Here is a 17,874-nt window from a genome sequence, read left to right as displayed (position 1 = left end):
GCATACCAGAAGGTCTGGATTGCAATTTTTATTTTCACTCTAACTGCTCAGACCCCTTCGTATAACCTTTCTTAATCAGCAGTACTTCTATACCATTCTGAAAAGGTTTGATGCTTCTTTTTTTAACCCCTTCATATTGTCATCTTGGCTAAGCACAGTTAGAGACTTCATGGAATAATGCTATGGTTAAAAACAATTGATGTGAACCAATGTAATACAGAACTCTAAGGATTTAAGGCTTCTGTTTCATTTGAACTTCACACATGTATCATCTCTACTATTTTCTCCCTTAGCTTATTACCCAAGGTCTGACTGGGAAATACTGTAATGCAATAACTGGATGTCATAATGTCACTGAACAGTTTTCCAGATGTTAGGCTGGACTTCTTGCCTGACTTAAGTCTTACAGATACTTCTGTTTGTTGTTATCATTCTTTATACCATCTATACTACTGATACTGTTTGTGATACATAATCTAGTGTAGGTCTAGCCTAGACCTATTTAACTCGCAAATTGCTGAACTTTCCCCCTATTCATGTTTCGTATTATTGTTCTACCAACTTATATGGTTCAATATAGCCTCAGTTACATCTGTACTGCTTTCCTTTCACTATATTGCCCTTGCCCATTTTTACAAGTAAATCCTGCTACTAAGGGGTAGGTGCAAAAGAGTCATGATGCTTAAGCACTGTGTCATGTTAGCCAGCTGACTCACAAATTAAGCATGGAAGCATGACTGTCTCCCAAGTGTCTGCAGATGCACAGCTCCCAAAGAATTATTCTGTTAAGTGTTTCCTAAAATCAGAAGCACTTTTTCTTGTAACAGCAGCAAAATGCTAGAGCAGGTAATATAGAGCTTTTCCTTGCAACTGGGGACAATACAAAAGATGAAAAAGATGACAAAAAATTCTTACAAAAAAAAATTAAGAAGCAAGAAGGAAAATCATTTTGAAAGTATCATGAAGATCCACCATGTATACTTCAAAAGCAAAGACACCAAGCAGCATTGTAAAAGCAGACATGAAAACACAGCTTCTGCTGTGGGACAGAACTGACAATTTTAAGTTGTATATTTTTCCTTTCTAAATGATATTCATCAGGCCTAACACCATGGAAAAGATGAGCTTCCCTCCACCACAGGCAGTACAGTTATGTGTGTACCTGTCATATTATGCTGTAGTAACTCTCAATTCCTAGGATGAGCCACAAAGACATTGTTTCACTTCAACCAAACTGGAAGACTAGCATTTCTTGGAAACAAAACAAAGAATCAACTCTATCTAGCCATCATCCAGTGAATTTATTATTATTCAAATATTTATTTTCTCTACATTTTCTTACCTTATATTCTGAACTGAGGAATTTAACGATTCATCCGGAACATTACTGGTTACAGCTGCATGTCCTTCTGTGAGGGGCTGCAATGGCTGCATTACGTGAACTGTCCGAAAAAGCTGAGTAGGTTGTACTGGCTGTGGAGATTGCATTGTCCTCAAAACTTCTGAAGTCAAGCCAGGTGTCTGCTGCTGTACAACTTCTGCATGCTCCTTCAGCTTAGCAGGCTTTGAGTTTGCTGGTTTTACCACTGAGGTTGATCCTCCCTTTGCTCCTGCGTTTGCAGACGCTCTAGTTCTGCTTGACTGGTTTCTATTGGCCACAGCAGGCGAGAGCAGAGTTGAATCAGGTGATTCAGTGCTAGGGCTCGCATCTTCATCATCAATATAGATGAGATCTTTTGGCATGTCTTTAAATTGATACACCAGGCGCTGACCTTCTACTTTAGCAAGGATTCCTCTTTGGTAATAGTATCTGTTTAAAATGCGCACACATCAAGTTATACAGGTTTTTTGCCAAAAACAAAACAAAGCAACAGAACTCACAGAAAGTAAACACAGAAACAACAAGTAAACAAACTTTCATGTGTCTAGTTTCTTCATTATAAAAAGTGGCCAATTTAATAGTGTACTTTTTCCTCAAACAACTTTTTTTTACTGGTATTTCATGCCACCTTTTAACTCCAACCTGAGATAAATCTGTGGAGAAAGAGAAGAACTCCATGACTTGGCAACTCTGCTATCAACTCACACTTTGTAAGAGTTGCATGAAAACTTTCAGTTCTCCTTTTGACTCCTACAGTTCTTTCAGCTATCTGAATTCGCATTTATTCACCAGTGAGCACAGGGAGACATTTTAGCTACAACAAAGCAAAGGGAACAGGACAGGGGAGCAGTACTTCTGTTACATTTACAAATTAGTATGACAACGTGAAATTGCGCACACCAAGGTGAGGGGAAATGAAAAGAAACACATGCTGCTCAGCTGGATTATCAATCCACTGATAAGACTGAAGCTTGATGGATGTCTACTTATTTTGCACAGGTTTTTATGTATGAGAAAACTCCCAGCCTGATAGAATCATGTGCCACTGCCTATGTTCTAAAATGGTCTGCACACACAAGCTCAGAGAAGTGGAACCAGAACTGAATTCTAAAACTGTATTTTCCATTGGAGATGGAATCACATGCAACAAGTAGAAATAATTTAATGAACATACATGAATGTTGGTGGTTTTTTTCTGAAAAGAGATTCAAATTTTATGTAAAAGGCTTGCCCCACTTGAAATCTTCAGTCTCTTATTTAGTCTGTGTCTGACTGTGAAGATGCAGTTTTGCAGCAGCACTGAAAAATGTCTACGCTGAAACTGAAGGTGACTGACTTGGAGTTAAGGTTAGAGAGGGTTACTTTTATTTAGCTAATTTATTTTGCTGAAATAACTTTTTCATTTCCCAAACTAAGAGAATACTAAATTTTTCCATTATTCAAATTAGATGAGGCATTTAATGCACACAAACACTAAGGCAACAGAAACAGTTTATTACTAAAAATGCACATACCTGAGAGCTCTACCCATTGTTTCATAATTCATGTCAGGTTTGTTTTTGTGTTTTCCCCACAACCTGGACACAGCCTTGGAATCTACCAGTTTGAAAATGCCCTTCTCTCTTTGAGTCCATTTGATATATTTAGGACATGTGGCTTTGTCCTGGAGCAGTGCTAGTAAGAACTCCCAGAGATAAATTGTATTTCCTAGAATAAAAGAATTTCAGACACCAAAAAAAAAAGGAAGAAAAAATATTAGTTGGCCATATTTTATTAATGATGCAAATAATCTTAAGAAGCTGGTATCTTTATAAAATATGTCATAATATATCATCAAGACTAGCAAATAGTAATGGAAGGGCATGGGAAGAGATCCTTGTGAGTTATTATAATCTAGGTGTACAAATACCCCAGCCACTCTGTAACCTACAGCCAGGCACCAGTCAACCTACAGCCACCCCATTTGGACCACCACCATTAGACAGCATTTGTCACCCATGTGCCCATTTCCCTCCTGTGTAAGCCAGTCACAGTAGCAGTCACCATTGCTTTACCTTGAATAGGAACATGTTAAGTTCTATCCCCTAAAAATGCTGGAAATCAAGCTGTTGCTTAAATGCTTTGCTGAATCGAGGTGAGTGTTATAATCCTTTAAAAGGCTAAGAAAAATCCTTGCCTTAACAATGAGATTTATGTGGGGCAGTCAGTGATATCTGCTGAGGTAGGCAAACCTTTAACAACAAAGTACAGAAAAAGGTAATTTTTTTTAATCCAGTGAGTGCTTGCGCTTGCTGGTAGACAACATTCAAATTTCATTTTACAAACAAGCGGGGACAAACACTTCCATATGGAAATGCATCACATCTGTTCAGTGTTTACCACATATAAAGAAAGGGTATTAAAATCACAGATTGTGAATACTTAAAATTAGTACAAAATCTGCATTTTTTTTCCCCAAAACCATATTCAAGGAGTCTAAGCTCATACGACTAATGAGACTCTTTTTCCTGCTTTTTTTTGAAGGTTTTTGGTGTTTGATGTTCTTTTGGGAATCTGAATCTGCACATAAGCTTCTCAGTTGTTAGTCTGAGAAAGCAAGAAAAAAACTTCTTGTATCACCTCCCACAAGTAGCTGTGCAAAACTAGCAAGGATAGCAGTGCTCAAGCTTCACAAAAAATGATGCCCAGCAGATCACAAGGTGACAGGATCCCTTTTTCTAGCTTCAATTTAATTCAGCAGATTTTTTCAACTTTAACGACCACCAGTCTGAACTTTTTTTTCAATAAGAGATCTCTTAAAAATTGAAATTCCCATAATACTATATTCTAAACTATATTTAGCAAATATTCATCAAAGTCATCAGCACTGGCAATACAAAAATGTTAGCAGCTCCTTCAGCAGGTGGAAGCTTGAAAAATGAGCATTCCTAGAGAAAAAACACTGTCTTTGCAACAAATGTCTCCCAGTTTACATAAAACAGCCTCCTGGCCTTCATATACGCCAAAGGTAAAGGCTAAGGCTGCTTAGGCAAGACACTGTGTCAGACAGGAGTGAGAGCATTCCCAGCCATTTACCACCCAATCCAGGGTGCTTTTGTTGTAATCTAGACTAAAAACGCTCAGCTGCATCAAGGCAACCTGAAAATTTGTCACTGCTTAGCCACTAAAAATCACTGTGGAGAGGACTGGCTGCAAAAAACAGGTTTGCTTTACATACAGGCAGGATATTTAACCTCCTCTGAGCCACAGCAGAAGAAGAAATATGTGGAAAACTCCGTTTTCTCTATGCATCATATTGTGTAATTGTATGGAGAGCTTGTAATTTTAGCATACAAATTCCCCTTAGGGAACAGACACGCAGCTCTCATGATTTTCTAGCTGCTTCCCTGCCATGGCTGGTCATATTACTATGTTTTTTACTTCAATTCTATGTTCCTAAAAATGCAAAACAAATGGTTTTCATAACAAGCAGTGGTTTCAGGCAACATGCTCCATTTTATTCCCTTCAGAATTGGCAATTTTGTAACAATGGACAAATGTGAATTATGGAGTATCCTTGCTATCACGGACAGAACCATTAGACTCTTCCACCTGTTAGTTTTGTGGCTGGCTCCTTCCATATTTTCTATAATTTCATTTGAGCGCCACTTGGATGTCCCTCTGATACGCCTTTCGTTTTTCCTTACAAATCAGGTTTTAATTAAAAAAAAAAAAAAGGCAACGAAGCATATTTGAAACTGATGGCATTAACATGTTAAATATTTACTGATTGCCAGCAGGTTTTTCTTCCTGTTATTGCAGAAAATGCCCCTTCAAAAGAAAATGACAACTCATTTGCTAGAGCGAGATTTTTCTGACCTTGAGAGTTTGACATTCTTTTGCCACCAGTGCCCAGGACTGGCTGGGCTGCTGTCCTGGCAAGTACTGCATGCATGCAAACACATCTGTCCCCAGGTGCACCAGCAGGCACTTGTGACACAGGGGAGGCTCATTCCCAGCTCCCACTGAGCGCAGCACCACTCACTGGGGCCGGGAATCAGCCTTCCCTTCAAACACCAGCCTGGGCACGGGTGCGGTGTTGGACCCCACAGCAAAGCAACGCAGCTGTTGACAAAACTCATACACACTACTGAACAGTTCAGGCTGAGAGAATTATTTATTGTATCAGTTATGTGGCATTTATTTTTATTTCTATCTTTTAAACACGGGAGGAATGAAAGTATCAAACCCTAAGTTTTCTGCCCAAGTCTTCAAGATGTGCTGTAACTTTTTTCAAAATTCAGGACTTGGTACTTCCTGCTGCGAACTGGCAGCCTTGGTTAGCCTCATGCAGAATTAGACACATACAGATGGAACACATTTTCAAAGATCATCTGTCAAAATAACCACAGCCTAAGAAACATTAATACAATGCAAAGCATTCCCCAAGACTTCACTCAAAACACAGCAGACTCTGCAGGGATATTGAAAAGTTTCCAAGAACCCTTGCAACTAAAGTGACAAATACACCAAGAAAACTCATGTGCTCATCTTTTCCTTCCCTTGAGATGTTAACCACTCCTGAACATAAGACCTATGTTTACATCACAAGTGAACGGGTGATTTTTTTTCTTTTTACAGATCACTCAGAAACAATGTTCTCCTACAAATTTTGGTGACAACTCTTTAGACTTACCCTTTCCATCTTTGTTTTTCTTCTTCACAGATATATTTGGAGTTGTAGTAGGGGACTCAGAACGAGATGGTTTTGGTTTCTTCCCTGAAATAAACGACCAGTAAGTCAACTGCAGCTTAAGGGGGAAAAAAAAAAAAAGAAACAAAGAAAGAAAAAAAAAAAGGACCTGAAAAGGGAAGAGATGTGCTTCTCCAATTCAAAAAATATTCAATTTTTAGTAAGTTGGGAACTTAGTTCTGTGCTGAAGTTCTTTTTCTATGGCAGGATGGACCTCCTATACTCTTATTGTACTTCTAAAAAAAGACTACACTACACATTTTCCTGAAGTCCATGTACATTGGAAATTTCCGTGGCTATTTAGGTACTCTTAAGAGCACTCGAAACAGACGAGATGAGAAAAATAAGCTACTAACCATGTGTAAGGGCTTAAACAGGAAAAGTTAGATAAAATACAGAGCACTATCATGTTCACTCATTGCCAAAATGGAAGTTAGGGTCAAAACAAGCTTGTCTGCTTGTTTAATCAATTGCAAGTCTACACTGACAGCAGCAAACTACACCATCATCTGAAACAAACATTTTTTTCAGGCCTATTGTCTTTTACATCTTTTTCACAGTGGCTGCAGATAAAGGGAAGTCACTTGTTTATGAAGATCAGAAGAACCAGTAACAGGCTCTGAAAAAAAACCAGTTTTTTAAGTCATAAGCATGGTGGCTCTCTGGTGAGGAAGACTGAAAGGAAGAAGTTACTTAAAACTGATTACAAAAATGAAGTGCACTCATTTGAAAATGTTGAGAAATCACCTACCAACATATAAGGGAATAAAAAAGCTAAGTCATGCTGAAGTATTTTTCAGTATAAAACCTTGAACCTATTCTTTTTTTAGTTCTCATTCCCTGCAATGGCAGCTTTTACAAGTGGTGTAATTAATCAGAAACCTTCCAAACTTTCTTATGAAATAACAATTTATCTTACCAGGTTTTGCAGTGACCCCTTACAACACTGACATTACCTATATTATTACCTATAATCTTTTGAGAGGCAGAATAGACTAAGAAGACACAAGACTCAGAGAAACATATTTCTAGTTCAGATAGAATACTGTCATAGTTAGAAATATAAAGGAAAAATTTTTTCTCAATTTATTGCATTTCAAAAGAGTTGATGTTCCAAAGAGGCCAGACCAAAAGTTCTGTGCAATCCCATACACTCTAACTTTCCAGTTTTGGTTTTGTTTTGAGGGGCTATTTTAGTAAGGGAACAGCTCTGCTGCAGAGTGAGAGAGGGTTTTTCACTAGCTCTGAAAAAAACCAAAACAACTCAGTGCCAGCTGGCACTATTTCCTTTGTCCTAAACTTCCAGGTATCTACAGAGAAGTCACAAGAAACTTTGGCTTAAGCACTCACTTTTTGACATTAGCAGTCTTGCTAAGTCCATCTTTGTACCTTTTTCTTTCTCTTTTTTTGACACGGCATAGGTGAGAAGGGATAGCTAGTTGAGACAGCTATAGTGAGTAAACTAATAACACGTGCAGTCCTCTAATTTTCATCCTTCCATCCAGACAGGATTAATGACTGAGGACGGGACACAAACAACACCCACTGTTTTGGCCAGTAATGTCTTCCTTGATTTGAAAGAAGGTAGGAGGGAGGAAATCCTACAACATTGTTTTCTTCATATATCATGATATGAAAGGATAAAGAACTACTGGTGTACATTTTTAGCAGCTTTTCTCCACTCATCCTTGTAGGCTGCAGAAGTGTCTGTTCCACATAAAATATCCTAGATGAAGTCATTCTTGCACGGATGTGCTTCTAATGCACAAGAACACCCTCAGGGTAACTTTGGCTAAGTGCTTTCCCTACCTTGAGCTGTGGGAAGACTCTGTTGACTTGTTTCCTCTTGAACAGGTGCAAATGTAGCCATTAAGGAGTAGGGACTGTTATTTTGATGTCACTAATTTAGACATTATGTCTAAATAAGTTCAGTTCTTAAAGTAAATGAAGTGGATGAGAGCTCAATTAGGTTACCACTGAACTACTCCGGGTCAGCTTCAGGAAACTTAAATACTGATCCCACATAATTTATGCACTTCTGATTAGAGATAACCTAGGCTACTAAATATGAATACGACTGCAAGAGCAATTCTAGGCTCTCTTTCTTCAGCCTAGACTACTTCAGGACTCTACCAGAAGCCCATCCAAAATTAGAAACCTGTGAAGAATGTGAAACTTATTTACAGAAATGCATTGCTGTTACTGCTGTGTATCTGGGCTAGAGATACTTTATTTGGGTAGTTTCAGACTACACTGTGAGCTATAATCTCCAGGTGCTGACTGATACCATCAAAAAAACAGTTAACAGAGACATCAGATATGTTTCCTTTGTTTAAAAGAAGATTTTTTTTTTTTTTAAAGCACATTTAGCACTAGCACGCTTCCTCCTTCGCTTCAATAGAGCATGAATTTGTTATTTTTCAGAGTACACCACCAAATTCCTTTTTAGGAGAGAATTTTACATAGAGGAAGGATAAAAAGTGTGCAAGAGCTAAGCCTTAGGTGGGGCTACCATAATTTGGATACCTCTTTGGATTTATAATTGGTATTTTCACTTTCCTATTTCCGTGGCTGTAAAAGACTTCAGGTTAGAAATTCATGCTACAAATTAAGGTGGTATTAGGCAGTGAAATGTTCATCCTGATTAAATGTTTTATACCAGACCAGAAAATGTAAAATCCATTTTCTTGCACTATTTTCAGTGAGTTTTGTTAAAAAAATAATGCATGTACAAACAAACTAAATGGTATATATATAAAATATTATGCATAGAATTTATGTGACCACCTGCTGCCAAACATCTTCCACAGCAAACACAGAACTGAAGGTATTAATACAGCCAATTTCAAAGTTTCTTTGTCTGGCATCCCTTTGTTTTTCCTGTCTTTCTGATTTGTAGCTGGGCAGCTCAGTGCTGAGACATTCATGAGTACAAACATCATGCTGAACATGGGTTTGGAGTTGAGCAGATGGGTGGATACAGCTCTCCTGCTGCAGCAATAAGGCCAAAAGGAAAGGAAGTGAAACCACCACATTGCTTCTGGTGAGCATTCTCTTGGAGGAGCTCTACTTGGCAGGGCCATTCTGGCCCAGTTAGCTGGCAATGCTCTGCACTGTGAATCCCTCTAAGTTTAGCTAATGGCTTATATATGCTAGAAGTCTATAAAGGAGGTCTATAAAATCTATAAAAACCCTATAAAATCACGAGTGATATGGATAGGGCAAAATGATCACCATCCTTTGCCACACCTCAAAACTGACCAAAAAAGGGAAACAAAGCATACTTAAAAAAAAAAAAACAACCCTACAAACAAACAAACCCCCAAAAGAATCCCACCCACACACTGCACATTATCCTAAAGTGCACTACAAATGTAATAACATTTTGCAGCAATGTCTTACAAAACCCGAGATTCTGAAGTAACACTTCTACATCACTCAGACCATACTATCTACCTCACGAAGTCTCAAACTCACTGAAAACTAGCACTTAATGAAACACCAAGCTGATGCATCTTTTCTTGTATTTTTTTTTCTAAAACAAATACACACATTTTCTGTGAAGCAACTGGTTTTCTAACCTAAAGCTAGGGAAAAGGAAGGAGTGGGAGTAAGCAGAAGCACAACACGAAAAAGTATGAAAGCATCAAACCACAGAGGTTAAATGTCTGGCAGACAGCAGCTCCTCATTCTGACCCACACAGCAGTCAACATTAAAAAAGAAGGGAAGAAAAGAACAAACAAAAACCCCCCAGTTTAAAATCCTCTTACAGTTGGTTATCACACAGTAGTGTGCACAGCCACAGTAGTTTCCCCAACAGCACTTTCAGGGCAGCTGCTGGTAAAGCTCTCCTCCACAGCAGTTTCAGTTCAGCTTTCTTAGGGGAATCAGAGACTTCCTGACCCACACCCATCCCTATGAAACCTTGTGACATACACGGGGCTCAGGAGGCTTTCCCAGGATCTTCACAGGCCAATATGATCTCTCTCACACATAACAATTCCCAACATTTGGAATTAGCAGCAAAAGTAGCAGCAAAAATGCACTCCTATTCCACAGGAGTATGTCTGGGTAGCAGAAGCCTTATTCTGGAAGGCTGTTATACAGGAGAACCTGTGAAAGTCCTCATGCTCTAGGATGAGCTCTAGGATTAGCTCCAGAAACATAACCTCCTTAGCTTATTTTTCTTTTTATATTAATTTGGTGCAAGAGCATTTAACATCTATCTACAGCATGACTCTTTTCCTGCAGACGCCAGCTTCAGAGCCTCTAACGGGTTCCATGCTGAAGCAGGGTGGGAAAACAGGAGCAGAAGGTCTGGCTAACAGCACTTCATTACTCTTTGGCACAGCACTGACTGCAGTGGAACACCACTACACTATGTAATCCAGTACAAATGGGCCTAACACTTACTATGGCATGCAGCTATTAATAAAAAAAAAAAAACCAGTAACATTTAAGAAAAGCTAAAAATCCCTCCCAATTCATCCCATATTCTGAACTGATCAAGTATCTTCAGTTGAAGCTAAGAGCTAATAAAAGTACTTCAGGATTCACAGCAGCAAAAGCTCTACAGCTTGTATTGCAATTCTGCTATGAAGAAGAAACGATAAATAGGAACAAGCAGAGATTCCTGTAGGATAAGCCATCATTGCTACCTCTACAACATCATTAGTCTAAGCACCCTTATATGTGCTCCCACTACCCAGGAAGAAAATGCTTTCCCTGCACTTCTGGCTGAGCCCACTCAGTTATTTTGGCCTGACACCCAGGATGGTTCCAGATACCCACAGGGAAGTGACCATGCCACCCACTACTCTCCTGCTCCACACTGCTGTTCTCTGGTAGCATCTTACCTTTTTTCTTCTTTGGTTGTTCAAATTCTGGCGTCTCTGGTGATTCAGAGTAAGGGTCTGGGGCTTGGTGAACTTCCACCACCTCAGGGATCCCATCGAGTGTGACTGACACGTGTGTCATAGGAGGCACCATTTCTTCCTCTTCGGTTGCACCAAACATAGTTGCTTAAGGGAAAGGAACAAAAGGAATATTTTCACACAGCCATGAGGACTTTAAAAGCTGGCTTTAGAAGAAAAATTCTAACATAGAATAAAATAAAAATATGACATTTAAGTCCCTCAAGTGAGAGAAGACTAGTTTATAATTCAATATATGTGCTGATGACATTTTACACAAGCAGAAGCACTACTAGAACAATTTAATGACAGAACCCACTCCACAAGAAGCACAATTATCTGTTTTTTCACATTCGTATTTAAGGCAATCTGCAAATGTAAGTGTATGTTCTTTTATCATGACAACATAAAACATCAACCAAACAAAACACTGCAATCTAAACCATTCAACTTCATTCACATCTTCCTTCTGTAATTCTTGACTCTTTCTTTTCCTGTTCAACTCTGCCATGGCAATGAAATCCTTCATTGCTTACAGCACTGGATATCTGATATCCAAACTAGGTACATAAAGGCTATTTGGAAGTTAAGAAAAAATCCTACCAATTCCATGCAACCATGCTGCAGTGAATCCCTCCTCCTTTCACAAATAAACCTGGCAAATACAGATTGGATTTTCATTAAAAAAAAACTTACTCATTCTTTTTTCATCCAATATAGGATCAGGGGAGTCCATATTGAGAAGTGCTTCAGCAGCCTCAATTGTTTCCATTGTTTCATCTCCATTATGACAAGATGCTTCAACTAAAACCAAGGGAGAAAAAATAGTTCTTAAGAAGCTATGAACTAGACTTAAAGCTTAACGTGGTATTTATTCCTATTTCATTTCCAGAAAAAGAAAGAAAAAGTGATAAACATGGTCTTCTACTAGATGTGTAGCATCAGATTAGCTGGGGAGAAAATGTACACTGCAATCATTTATTTACTACAGTATATTTTTCAGATTGCACATATAAAAAACCCCAAACAAACCCAATACAAATCCTTTGTTTCTGCCTCATCCTTCTAACCCCTCTCTTTGCTGATCAAGCACATGTAGTAAAACACAAAACTCATGAAACTAAGAAATATCACTAACACAAGCAATATTCCAGAGATTATTATTTAAAAACACAATATTGCTAACTTCTTACGGTGGTCCAGTGTCTTATCCACAGAAAAACATGTACATGACACTTGAGGACATGATTTAATGGTGAACATGGTGGTGGTTCTGAGTTGACAATAGGACTTGATGATCTGAGAAGTCTTTTCCAACCCTAACAATTCTGTGGTTCTAGGAACAGAAGTGAATTCCATAAATAAGACATGCCCATTGAAACTATCCAGTTATTTAGCCTGGAGGAGAGACAAGAAAATATTCCACAAGTTCTGTTAGAGACCATGTGATGTAAAGGTGTAACTGAATCCTAAACCATTCAAATTCTTGGGAATTACAGGTAGGGCTAACAGTGCAGGCTCCAAGAACACAGTGAAAAGCAAACATGAAACATGAAAAGCAATATGGAAGGTTGGCAAGCTTTTCAAAATTGTTGACTTCTAGACAATTCCTCATCCATCTCATGAGGGCAGCCATTAGATAAACCCAAAGCTCCTGAGCATTAATTATAATGCTTAATGTACATGTTAAAGTAATCTGAGGGTACACAACAAAAAAATCCAATAACATATAATTTTGCAAAATAACAGCTGTTCCAAGAAGGTAATACTGGTTTAACTGGAAGAGTACTTTACCAGATGATTTTTTCAAAATAACTGTAGCATGAAAAATAACATAGATGGCAGTTCCTGGTACCATAAACATTTAAAACTGTTCAACACATCCTTTTAGAAATTACTGTTCGTTGAATGGAAATGCTTCCTTACCCTTTGATATGAATTTGATGCAACTTTGGGGAATTCACTTGCATCTATCAAAGTCATAAAAAGGGCTGCATTAGTATTCCCCTCCCTAGGACACCAAGAAACCTCAGTTACTTTCACCAGCTTTACACCTCCCCCATCCCTGTTAAGCTTTGAGGAATTTTGGGCAGGGCAGTCACATTAAAAAAAAAAAAACCAACAACCAAAAAAAAACCCCAAAACACCAACCAAACAAAAAAGCCCACTACACTGACTGACAGAGCAAGCAAATATGCATGTTAAAACACAATGTAATGACCTTGGAATATTTCTGCGCACAAAACCAGAAAGTTTATGCCAGAATTTCTATATTCCTAACCTTAAAAATATCACAGCAACAATGAAGCACCCACTTCAATTAGCACTAAGCAATTACATAATTAAAAAAACAACCAAACAAAAACTCCTGGTTTCATCCCAAATGTTTATAGCTTCAGCAACTGTATCATTATGAGAGGGCAAAGATGAATGCTGTCATCCATGCATCAGCCCTACCTCCTCCACCAGCTGTGATTTACAGAAGCCTCCTTATGTCCTGGATTTTTTCTCAGCCTTAGTCCCACAGTGCCCCAAGCGTAGGAGGCTCAGGCTAAGACAGAATAAAGCAGACAGGTGTTGAGAATCCCTGATCCACACAGCAACTTACCCTGTTGTCTACAGGACCACCGCCACCCTGTATCTTGCAAAGACACTCAGACAGTTAAGGATCTGCACCTTCTGGCTGACATCTCCAAACAGTCTTAAGAAATGAGAAACAAAGAGCTGAGGAGGAGGATAGCATGAAGAGAAAGTAAGTATGGACTAAGGTCCTGACCTTGGAAGCCCTAGAGCAAGAGAGGGCAGCAAATCACTGACAATTTTTTCAGGCAGCTGACAGGCTCAGGAGCTCAGACCCAGGACATCTCAGCCTCAAGAGCCACATAGCATCCCTAGGGAATGTCTCGCCATCTGAAGAGGAGATGGAATATGCACAGCCCATTCAGTCTGTGGCCATGTTCACGCTTGGACTGGTGCTGGTGTCTTGATGCTTCTGGTTCTAAGTTTTATGTGGATGAGAACTTCCCACATCATCTAACAGAATTACCAAGACCTCAAGAAGGATATCACATCATACAAGTATAAATAAATGCACACAGCACGGCCAAAGCAGCTGTTCTCAGTTCTGATATTGTTTGAACGGACAGGAAGGTCAGCTTTCCATGATCCAGCTCAGCCAAAGTCATGGCGCGTGGCTGGTTTATATTGCCACATACAATTTAAAAGCCAGGAGTGGTACCCCCCCCCCCCAGGTTCTCAGTGCTGCAGGCAGGGAGGAGAGAGCTGCTGCTGTCTGCTCTTTCCTCAAAGAAAGCTGCAGGAGGACCAAACCCGCTTGCTGGCTTTCAGGTACCAAGGTGATGGAGCAGAGTCAACTCTTCACTCTGAATAACAGCAGGTAAGGAAGAGACTACCAGCTTTACATCACTGTTACACCATATGGCTAGAAGTTTACCATCCCTATCCAAAACTAATGAAAGGAACTTATAATAGCCATATAAATAATGTAAACATAGAAATTAATATAATTTGATGCTCACAAAAAATATAAGCATGCTAAGGAAACTTCCCAGACTGACCATTCACAAGACTCACTGGCAGTCACATCCCAAGACCAGAGACTGCCACTGCTGGGACCTAAGGCCCTTCACAATGGGCGGCTCCAGTGACACGTTCCCCTTGGCTCCCCATACACCCCACTCACACAGCCAGACCAGGTTTCCTCACCACTTCGACCTCAGATTTCCCATGGCAGAGTCTCAGATGTCTCATTCCATAAAGCCATTTATTCACAGCACAGTAACACAGGAACAGCCCAAGCTGGTGCCCCCAAGGATGATCCCAACCAAGGAACCCCTGGGTTTTTACAGCTTCACTATAAAGTGAGGCAAGTCTCTCTCTTCCTTTCTGTGTCCATCGACCTCACTGCCGCTGCTGTCACCTGCCTTCTCCTTTCTTATCCAAAGGATCAGCAATTCCTGGCTCCTACTGTCTTTCTCACTGTTCCTTGCCTGCCTGGCCCAGGTGCCACCTTGGTGCCCTTTTTTATCCCAAAGGTTGGCAGTTCACAGCCTCTTGTCTCTGTCTCCCCCCAAGAGCTTAATTTGCATCTCGCTCTGCAGCTTGCCGGCAGAGCTACCCGGACCAGATGTACTCCTCTACAAGCAGCAGCAGTATCTTTCTATCCACAAACACAGAATGGCAAAATTAAGTTTCTTAACCACTCCAATGCTCTTGCCAACACCCTTCAAGCATCTTCAGAGAAGATGACTTCACAAAGTGGTTTAAGACAAGTTAATATTTCCCCGTTGCTGAAAAAAACAAGGGTTGTAGTTTTTCCTCCCATCTCTGCCCCTGGTTCACAATCCAAACTTCTGTCACTTAACACATACCAGGCTTCATGCTTTATTGATCACACAGTGAGACAACTGAGATTTATAAAATGTCTGAAAAGGTTTTGGTTGTATTGCTGGGTAAGCAAGCTGAATTGCAAGAACTCAAGAGCTAACAAACAAGGTGTGGGGTACCTCCCAGAATAAGTGGAGGACCACGTCTTTGTCCTTTTAACAGCAAGATGCTCATTCACATCCCTCAACATGAGACAGTGCTCAAAGATATCCAACTCAGCTACCAAAGGCAAGCGGGTGTCTCTTATTTTAGCTTTTCTGTAATGTTGCAGAATGGTATTCCAATCACTGGCTGTTATGATACAGTCCCAGATTTAAGAAGAACTGGGATGAAACGGCTTCTTTTTTACACTTTGTCAAAGTCAGACCTGAAAAAATGGGGCAGGGTGTCATTTCTGAGAAGTATCAGGTTTCAAATGTTATCTGAAAAAGGCAGAAACTTTTTTTTAAAAAAGGAAAAAAGGGGGAAGGGGGAGAAAAAATGGGAGGAAGAAAATGAAAAAGGGAAAAAGAGGCAAGGAAGAAAAAAATGGGTAAGAAAAAAGGAAAAAAGGGAGAAGAGAAAGGGGAAAAAAAGAGGGGAGGGGGAAAACCACACCTAAAAATATCTTCCCAGTTTTTCCCAGGGTACAAGTCTTTGTTTATCTGAGCAAGCCACAAACATAAGCCTCTGTATCTGCATGCCAATTTCTGCCCAGTTACTGCAAATCCAGGTTCCCCATGAATCAGCATTAGCACAAGGCTTGCCCAAACACAGCCTTCTGCTCTGAAATTATGCCTCATGTTGGAAGTTACCCACCTCAGTTCAAAGTCCTGTTTTCCCTCTTCCTGTCTAGTGTCTTTTTTGAAATTTTTACACCACTCTGGGCAATCCTGTCCCACCCCCATTGCTTCTCTGGTGGCTGGCAGCTCTGCAGAGTGGACAACGCGAGTCCTTGTCCAGCCTGAGATAAAGGCTGTGCTAGTCACAGCTGTGTTTAAGTTCACTGCTGGTTTTACTAGAGACAAAAGCAGGGACTGCAGAGCCTCAAAATAATGTCAGAAGAAACCTAAAGTTGCTAAAAGAATAAAGAGATCCATTAGACATGGACAGACCCCCCCCCCCCCCCTTTTGCAGAATAGCTGTCTGTTAAATTTAAGCACATACTTTTTAGTATCCACTCTGAGCTGATTGTTATCTTACACTGGAAAACTGAGTTTAAAAACACAGGTATTTCAGGAGACCTGCAAATCACAATTTTCTTTTTTAAATAAGGCTTTACAATTTGTAAAGAAAATTGAGGTGGTATATAAAAAAAACCCTCTCTGGTTTTAACCACAGCTACAGGCAGCCGTGAATAATTTCTTTACAAAGTAACTGAAACCAAAACCCATTTTTTTACAACTGGCATCTCAGCAACTCACAGTCCTCACAGATTAACACTATGAAGTTCAGTTTCCACCTAACTACTCCTTCGGATTTCTTTGTAACATCAGAAATGACCACCAAAGACACTGGGTTTGTGCAGGACTGCTAGAGCTTCACAAAATGTACTAAGCAAACACTACCAAACTTCAAAATGTTGCAAAATAACTTCTGAACTGGTTATTAAGTACCATTATCGATCTATGAAAACACACACTTCCATGCTCCCTATTCAGACTAGGGCACAGGACATCTAAATGCAAATTTTCTATCCCTGCTCTCTCATCCTCCCCCACAAGCTGTCTCAGTGCAGCCACTTCCCTGATCCCATGAAAACACTGCCAGAACACGTGAACCACAGAATGGCAGACTTTGATTAACTGTGGTTTTTAATAACTTAAACTCAGCAGACCTGACAAAGTTAAAAAAAAAATTATAACAAGAATAAATGTTTTCAGGAATAATCCAATTAGTTCCTCCGTCTTGTGCACCTTATATCCATAACTAGCCACATTAATAAGATATACAAAGTGTAGCAAACTGTACCATCTGACAAGTTGGCCTAGAATTCCTCTGCACAAAACATTATCCCTTGTATTTTTCAGAGAAAAAAAATTTCAGTATTCCCTTTAGAGATAAAACTTCATTCAAAGCCAAATGCTCTAATTACTTTTGTTAATCACCCTTCACTACATGATAGTTAATAATTTAAAATCCCATAAGACTGGCAACAAACTGACCATGAAATTGCCATGGCAGTTCTTCCAGGGAAAAGTGCTTCTAAAGAGGAGGGTGATAAGGCACGTCTGCCTATTCATTACAAAAAAATTACAGCGTGAGCATTAACATAGCTAAAAAGCCGATTGCTGGCCATGTCTCAGCAGGGTTTCATGTGCAACACATGCTGTTCTTATAATTTAGTTTTCTGCAGGTTATAATTTATATGACAGGTAAGTAATCACCAATGTGTGATAGCTGTGCTTTTGAAGGGCTGAAGCTACATCCTACAGTTGGAAAAACCTATCAGCATCCACTA

General features: G+C 39.6%; 1 protein-coding gene across 10 annotated transcripts in view; it reads right to left on the bottom strand.

Annotated features, from left to right (window-relative positions):
* Positions 1-17,874, bottom strand: part of ELF1 (E74 like ETS transcription factor 1) — an 89,381-nt gene that overhangs the window by 9,846 nt on the left and 61,661 nt on the right. For all 10 annotated transcript variants that reach the window (XM_048295391.1, XM_048295393.1, XM_048295389.1 and 7 more), the window contains 5 exons: positions 11,724-11,831; positions 10,971-11,135; positions 6,057-6,140; positions 2,896-3,088; positions 1,343-1,810 (listed from right to left, as the gene is read on the bottom strand). In XM_048295391.1, the coding sequence (XP_048151348.1) occupies positions 1,343-1,810; positions 2,896-3,088; positions 6,057-6,140; positions 10,971-11,135; positions 11,724-11,831 (1,018 nt within the window). The remainder of the gene's footprint in view (positions 1-1,342; positions 1,811-2,895; positions 3,089-6,056; positions 6,141-10,970; positions 11,136-11,723; positions 11,832-17,874) is intronic.

This window comes from Corvus hawaiiensis, chromosome 2 (assembly GCF_020740725.1).
Source record: "Corvus hawaiiensis isolate bCorHaw1 chromosome 2, bCorHaw1.pri.cur, whole genome shotgun sequence".
In the NCBI taxonomy this organism is placed as follows: Eukaryota; Metazoa; Chordata; class Aves; order Passeriformes; family Corvidae; genus Corvus; species Corvus hawaiiensis.
This window is presented reverse-complemented; position numbering and strand designations above follow the sequence as displayed.